This window comes from Malus domestica, chromosome 07 (assembly GCF_042453785.1).
Source record: "Malus domestica chromosome 07, GDT2T_hap1".
In the NCBI taxonomy this organism is placed as follows: domain Eukaryota; kingdom Viridiplantae; phylum Streptophyta; class Magnoliopsida; order Rosales; family Rosaceae; genus Malus; species Malus domestica.
Genome location: NC_091667.1, coordinates 7,359,884 through 7,367,958, shown reverse-complemented (window position 1 = coordinate 7,367,958; position 8,075 = coordinate 7,359,884). Strand labels below are relative to the sequence as shown.

Sequence of the window (8,075 nt, the reverse complement as noted above, 5' to 3'; positions counted from 1 at the left end):
TCAAGTTCCTAGGTTTATTGGGCCTTGACCTATTATTGAGCTCCTAACTCAAGTTATGCATGACAACTTAAGTGTGAAAGCCCAAAAGGCCCACCTACACTACATGGCCGGTTTGGGGAGCGAAATGGTTGGGGTTCCACACATGTGACTCACCTATATAAGCCATTTTATGGCTCCATCCTAGGGGTTTTGGAGAGCACAGAGAAGGATGGAGAGCCACCATTATCCTTCTCTCTAAAATACTTGGCCACCATGGAGAGATTACTATCAGTCCTCTCTTTGCATGGTTATCACATTTTTTCCCAAACCCAGCTTGGCGAAGAGACTTAGAGGCCACCTACCTCGGTGGCTCATGGAGATTCTTATTCTAACACAAATCTAAGGAGCAAAGAAGCTAGGAATGAAGGTCATCTCTTAGGAGAGTATCATTTGCTCAAGAAAGAGATATCTACAAAGGTAAATGAATTCTCACCTCTTTCTTGTAAAATTGAATTGAGTTTTGGTTCACCACCCACTAAGCATTGAATTTCATGGTTAAAGATTGGTTTTTGAGTGCATATAAATTAACAAGCTTCCGTCGTATTGTTATTTGCTCTATATATTTTGCTCAAATGATCTTCAAATAAACAAATTTTTCCTTCGTTTACTACTAGTTTTGTCACTTCCACCGTTACTATGTGCATGCTATTTATAGTCTTGCTTATTATATATATGCATGGTTAATTAGTTTTGCAAAAAATTAAATCCTCAAACCACACAAACCCTTTCATTTCTTAGGGAGAGTATTATTGGTCTCAGTGGAAGTATCATGAAGTATATTTACATGGCCTTGTACTCTTTTTCACTTAGATTAGGAGCATTTTTCCCATTGAATTTTTGCTAACTTAATGAGGCATCTATTCTGGGTTGGTCACACATTTGTGTACATCTTGAAGATGTCAAGCATCAACATACCGCATTATCTCACATTTTTCTCCTTTGACTACGAATTTGTCTCACTGGGTTTATTATAGCTAGTTTTTGTGGGATTATCTTTTTATATGCACCTCTATCAAGAGACTCGTGAATGCAACTATTGTGTTTGCCGAGAAGGCGAGAACAGACAACAACAACCGCCATCTCCTAATCATGAAAACATGATGCGACTACTTATTAAATTGTACACACGCAAGGGGGAGTGTTGTAACTAATACGTGTAAACTTAAATAGGAATCCCAATAGATTTAGAGATACCTAAACTTGTATTTCATGTAAGGCAAAAAAACTCATCATAATTATCATAAATAAAAACCAGAAGGTGAAATACATTTCTCACAAACACCTAAACCCTTGTCTCTTTCTACCATCCCTCTCTCACCCACTCTTAAATTTTAGTTTTACATATTTCTGTTTGTTCTAATTATCAGGAATAGTAACTTTTCATTACAATTGAAACTCATTAGTGGTTATAAAAACTCGAAAGTTTATACTTTATGTTATTCAATCAACTTTACCCTTCTTTTAAGCCCAACCGAAGCTTCTTCAATGTTTCTCCAAAGTCCAACCTAAGCTTCTTCAATATCATAAATCCATGATCATGATCATCTCTCCTCTCTATATATAACAACCATCACATGATCATAACGTAAGCTTAACAACATTTACACAATATATATTTATATTCCCAAGTAACCCAAAGCACAAACCACCACACTCGATCGGACCACCACCGCCACCACCACAATGGTTTCAGAGTCAAGCAGCAGCAGCCCCATCAAAACGGTGGTCGTTTTGGTCCAAGAGAACCGCTCCTTCGACCACATGCTGGGATGGATGAAGTCCATAAACCCTGAAATCAACGGAGTCACTGGCTCCGAATCCAACCCCATTTCCACCTCGGACCCAAACTCCACCCAAATCTTCTTCCGCGACAACTCTGCTTACGTTGACCCGGACCCCGGCCACTCCATCCAAGCTGTGTACGAGCAAGTCTTCGGCGAGCCGTGGACTGAGGCCTCCGCTTCCAAAACCCTACCTCCTACCATGAACGGCTTCGCTCAAAACGCTGAAACAACACAAACCGGTTTAGCTGAGACCGTGATGAATGGTTTTAGGCCCGAAAACGTCCCCGTTCACAGGGAGCTGGTGAAGGAGTTTGCGGTATGTGACCGGTGGTTCGCGTCGGTGCCCGCTGCGACGCAGCCGAACCGGCAGTACATCCACTCTGCGACGTCGCATGGGTTGACGGGGAATGATAAACAGAAGCTAATTGAAGGGTTGCCTCAGAAGACAATATTTCAGTCGTTGGACGAGGAGGGCTTTTCTTTTGGGATTTACTTTCAGTCCTTTCCGTCCACTCTTTTGTACAGGTAAAAACTTTCAAATTGTTTTGCCCTTCCTCTTGAAAATAATGAATTAATTTTCGTTTAGATTCATCCATTAACTAAAATTATCCATTCAATCTATCTGAAAATCCATAATAATTATTCACTTATCGTTTAAAAATAGATTACACTATCAACACATTTATTGTTTTAGTTCATGAAACCCTCTTCAAACTTGTGAAATCATAATGGGTCACGGCAATGTAGTGCTTACCAATCGAAAATGTCGAGAATTTTTACTTGAAACCGACCAAATATATTTAGAATTTTTGGTTGCTCCTTCTATGTTAAGTTTGACACATGGGAAAGGTGTTAAAACCTCCTCGAATAGTACTTGTCTGTTAACTCATCCACAAGTGATTAAAATATTTAATTAATGCCCTTAACATATTCAAGGTTACAAAATAAAATCTAACATTTAAATATAATTCAAGTTTCTTGAGGAATAATGATTTGTAGCATAAATCTTATCCTGTATTATTTGATTGATTTTGGTTCTTTAAGACCATCTCCAACCCTGGGCTAAAAGTCAAATTACCCCCCAAACACTCTCCAATCCATGCTAAAATTTTAGGCTAAATGCCAAATGCTATTTCTGGGCCAAATACCCCCCAGCTTTCCCCCCGGGCTAAATGCGAAATGTTTATCGGAATTTAAATTTTTTTAGATTAAAATGTTCATAAAATTAATTTACAATAATCTACATATTTATTTAAAAAAAAATTGATTTAAGAAAAAAATTTAGGCTAATTTCATTCTTTAATAATTCCGGGCTAAAATTTGAGGGTAGAAGGGTTGGAGCAGAAAAGATGTTTCTGGGCTAAAAGCTAAATTTTCCGGGCTAAAAAATTTGGCTTTTAGCCCAAGGGTTGGAGATGGTCTAAGAGTCAAAGAAAAAAGTAGTAATGGATTTCCTAAGGCGTATGCCAAGTTGGAGTTTTGGAGTCTACAGCAGTACAGATTGTGAAGACAGACCAGTTAATTATTTCGATTTTCTTTCAGAATGATTTTTCAATTTTGTACATAAGAGATCAAAGAGAAGAAGGAAGATCGAGATTGGAATTTTATATTTTTATGATAATTTAGAGAAGTAGCCAACCATTCCAACCACTACAATTTTCTTAATATAAAGGACACTCAATTACTGGACCTACTACAATTTCTCGTCGATATTATTGATTTACCATGTTATTCAAATAATAGCTAGGTCCACTTTGTCAACTCTCTCAGCAAATTTTTATTTAATATAATTAGCGGGCTTCATGTTAAGAACATGCAAACCAATTTGCATATCTCCACCTAAATGGTTCCCCACCCTGTCCGATTATTTGTCCCTTAATTAATTATTACATAACTTGACTTTGTCTATTCTATTCACACCCATTAATTTAATTTATAGTAGTCATTAGTTGGAAAAGATAATTAATCAATACAAATTCAAGGTTTTAACACATGCATATTAATATTTCTTTGTCCTTATTTGGCCTGCAAAATATTCCCAAAACAAGTGGTTAGTGGAGGGGAAAAGTTAAATTGCTTTTGGTTGAGAAAAAATATCATCTATAACTTTGCCCCACCATTGATAAATTTAAATATATCTAGTATTCATTGTGAGATGACGTTCGATTTAACAATTTAATAATAAGATAACATGTGAAAACAAAAACTATAAATAACATTATACTATTGACTTGAAATACGACGGATTGCAGAGTAACGGATTGGAACTCTTCATCGTTTATGTTACATTGGACTATATTATAACATTTTTTGTCCCACAACTCACATGGATTATTATCATATTGCCTTTATACTTTTGATATGTCTTTTGTTTTTTTATTTTGTAACACATATTGTGCATATTGCATGGTTGAAGTTTCTTAGTAAGCAGCCCTCACATGTACATTTATAAAATGATTATCTATTATCATACAGGCGGGGAAGTGATGTTAAAGTATTAAAGTATTAAGAATTGAGTAATGCTACATTTATCACATATTTATACATTATTTATATCTTCTCTCTAATAGAGATAGAGCCCACCAATATACGTGAGTTCATCTCTATTTGAAAAATATTACAAATATGTGATAAGAATAACATTTTTGTTAGGAATTCTCGCACCAAAAAGTTTGGCTACTTCTCTATTTGCCAACTCATGGTGAAATCATATGGAGATAAGCGAAACATCTATGTACGTTATTACCACCGTCACTAGCACATTTAAGAATAAACACCATGCAACATCATCATATCTATTTGAATGATGTAACAAGATTTCGATTGAGCTGAAATTATATGTCATTTAACAAAACAAACAAACTGCCTACCTACTTTTTGTTGGCAAAACGATGTCATCTCAATTTTAGAGGACTGAAAAATCAAAAGGTCACCAATATAAGCTTTGCATTTTTTCTAACTAAGAGAGAAAGTACACAGTAGTTGAGCAATGTTCTGAATTTTAATTTACAAATGGCAGGAATCTAAGAAAATTGAAGTACATTGACAATTTCCATCAGTTTGATCTACAATTCAAGAAGCATTGTAAGGAGGGAAAGCTACCGAATTATGTGGTGGTAGAGCAAAGATTCTTTGATGTGTTATCAGTGCCTGCAAACGATGATCACCCATCCCATGACGTCTCTGAAGGCCAGAAGTTTATAAAAGAAGTGTACGAAGCTCTAAGAGCAAGTCCCCAGTGGAATGAAATGTTGTTCATTATAATATATGACGAGCATGGAGGTTTCTATGATCATGTTCCAACACCTGTGACAGATGTTCCTAGTCCGGATGATGTCGTTGGTCCTGAGCCATACAACTTTAAATTCGATCGTCTTGGTGTTCGTGCTCCAGCCATCTTAATTTCTCCATGGATTGAACCTGGAACAGGTTAGTTGAAGAATATAACTATTTGTATCATAATTAATAACCATATTACTACGATTATTACTGAACTGAGACGTTTAAGATCTAACATTGTTGTTTATTAACTGAAAAGAAGAATATAACATTACTCATACACTATCTTTCATACTTATTGAAAATGCAGTGTTGCATGGGCCTTCAGGGCCATATCCTTCATCAGAGTTTGAGCACTCCTCAATTCCTGCAACTGTTAAGAAAATTTTCAATCTGAAAGAGTTTCTGACTAAGCGTGACGCTTGGGCGGGAACCTTTGAGGGTGTCCTGAGTAGAACAAGCCCAAGAATTGATTGTCCAGGTGAAACTTTAATTAAAAGAGTCGATGTCTAGTGTCTTAATTACCTATGATTATTGTATGAGTTGCTCATTTATAACATTCCTCCTCCTGTATGTATGTGAGTTCCACTGTAATGTGGGATCAAACATATGTATCTGACTTATTGCAACCATACACTTTAATTTGTTCATTGCAGTTACTTTGCCTGACCCGGTGAAACTACGCGAGGCTGCATCTAAAGATGGGACAAAAATTAGTGATTTTCAAGAAGAACTAATTCAATTGGCCGCTGCAATAAATGGAGACCACAGAAAGGATACATATCCTGACAAGCTGGTGGAGGACATAACTGTTTCAGAGGCTCTCAAATATGTGGAAGGAGCGTTTAAGACATTTTCAGATGAATGTGAGAAAGCCAGAAAAACTGGAACGGATGAATCTGAGATTATCGTCTGTGCAACATCACCTACACTACCAACATCCAAGTCGTTTGCTCAAAAGATATTTTCTTGTTTGGTTTGTGATAACTGATAAGTTGTTTGGAGCGGTTTCTTGGGGTTTTCCATTCTAATGATTCGTGAGTATTTTTTATGCCAATAAAATTGTTAGAGACGATTCACAACAGAATTTATTTGCATGTCTTTTAATAATGAATTCTTTAGTTCGTGCTTGTATCTCTATCTATACTTTATTTAGACTGCTACTGGATGTGCTCTAAAAGTCAATCATAATATGAAATATTTTAGGATAACTAGATTAGTCAAACTGATCTCACCAAAGGGCAAGTTTACTAGTTAAGACTGTGTCATTAATTGTTAAACGTCTGAACAATGAGTCCGTGGAGAATGTATAGAGGAAGAAGCAATCCAAGTAAGCTGGATTGGTGAAATCTTTGTCGCTCTATTTTATACTAAATTGTTATCGAATGGACCCTAATTATCTAGAAAGACTGCTACACACTATGTTTGCTCAATTGGGAAGATGGCTTATCTCAAGCTATTCATGTGGAGACACTAAGACAAGAGTATAGGTAACCGATCAAATGAGAGTGTGCATAGAGTTCTACTTACATGTCAAGCAAGTAAACTCTAAGAGTTGCAATAATGCAAGTAATCCTCTAACTTGAGACACCATGGTTGTCTTGTGTATAAGTCGTTGGCTAATTGATGATGTAACATGACCATATATCGCACCAAGAATGTGTTCTATGCATTTTTAGAGTCATTAACGTATTCATAGAGGCATGTGAGCATACAATAAGGGATCTCTAACCTTCAGCAAGAGAAGGAGAATACTCTACGATATGATTCAAAATTATTTGGCCAAAGTATCAAGCATGATTTAGGAAGACATTCCATACACTTCTCCTTTGAATCATATACATTCAGATAATTACAATAGGGGTTTGACATAAGCTTCCGTACCCTAATTGTGTGATATAATTATTGTTTGGGAGATGATCAAATTATTTTGTAATTGCAAGTGAACAGGTTCTCCAAAATATTCTATATTGACTTGGGTAGCCATGACATTGTTGGGTTTCTAGGCAAATTGTTGGTACAAATTTAGTTCGATGGATTAAATATGCAACAAAAAATAATAAATAACCTACAATATGGTATCCCACTATATATATGGTTTGTTGTAATCGATAAAGCAACAAAGAAAGATGGTGAAGAGATTACTATATGAATCCTTAGCCACGTGTGCATCGCTTTGTAGGATCATCTTTGTGCTTGCGTTCTTCCTCATCATGATTAATCGCCAGAAACTCCTTAATTGTTGAGCCTCTAGGAGTATCGTCACTAATACACCAACAATAGATGATGTAGTAGGGTTTCAATTGTGCTAAGGTTTATCACTCACTTGGAAGAATACTATTGGACGGCGCACTGCAAAGAATTTTGGGCTAAGGTTTATCTCTTTTCTTTGAAGGACAAAACTGATTAAACTTGCATTAAGAACATATGATAAAACTTTATGGGGTATGTAGAATAACCCCTAGCCGCACCCTACCATTGGGCTTGATGCTAAGGCCATCTCCAACTGACCCGGCCAAAAATTGGAGAACTGGCCAGCGAGCTGGCCAAGAGCAACCAGCCAGCCAGCCATGTAGTCCAGCCCAAACACATGCTACCTGACATCATGCTGACATCAGGTTACTGTTGGATTTGATTTTTTTTAGACGAAATTAAAAAAATTCCCAATAAATACCTAAGCCATTTCTACCCCATTTTTCACATCCTTTTCATTATATAAAGATCAGAAATCCAGAGGCTTATTAATTTAGCGACAAGTGGCACACAAAATATGTCCGAAAACCTTATTTTAATATGGTAGTTTAATTCAATTAACCATATTAATTCAATTAAAATAATAAATTATTGAGGGGGGCTAATTTTTTAGCCCCCTTCGGTTGGAGATGGTTTTTTTTTGTCAAACATGCTATGTTTTAGCCTATGGTCCTTTGGCCCCCTCGATTGGAGATGGTATAATATATGTCAAGACACTGT

The 8,075-nt window shown here is 36.3% G+C and overlaps 1 protein-coding gene across 1 annotated transcript; it reads left to right on the top strand.

The window, feature by feature from the left end:
* The first annotated feature begins 1,477 nt into the window (after positions 1 to 1,477).
* Positions 1,478 to 6,236, top strand: LOC114825981 (non-specific phospholipase C3-like). The gene is made up of 4 exons (XM_029105433.2): positions 1,478 to 2,348; positions 4,843 to 5,252; positions 5,413 to 5,583; positions 5,759 to 6,236. Exons 1-4 carry the CDS (start codon positions 1,723 to 1,725, stop codon positions 6,091 to 6,093), a joined length of 1,542 nt encoding a protein of 513 aa, XP_028961266.2. The 5' UTR covers positions 1,478 to 1,722; the 3' UTR covers positions 6,094 to 6,236.
* Positions 6,237 to 8,075: the final 1,839 nt, after the last annotated feature.

What these genes read in the sequence shown, in the direction of transcription:
- LOC114825981 (XM_029105433.2), top strand. Translation starts at nt 1,723, where the DNA reads ATGGTTTCAGAGTCAAGCAGCAGCAGCCCCATCAAAACGGTGGTCGTT. An exon ending in CCGTCCACTCTTTTGTACAG is followed by an intron (nt 2,349 to 4,842) that starts GTAAAAACTTTC and finishes TACAAATGGCAG; the next exon opens with GAATCTAAGAAAATTGAAGT. An exon ending in CCCAAGAATTGATTGTCCAG is followed by an intron (nt 5,584 to 5,758) that starts GTGAAACTTTAA and finishes TGTTCATTGCAG; the next exon opens with TTACTTTGCCTGACCCGGTG.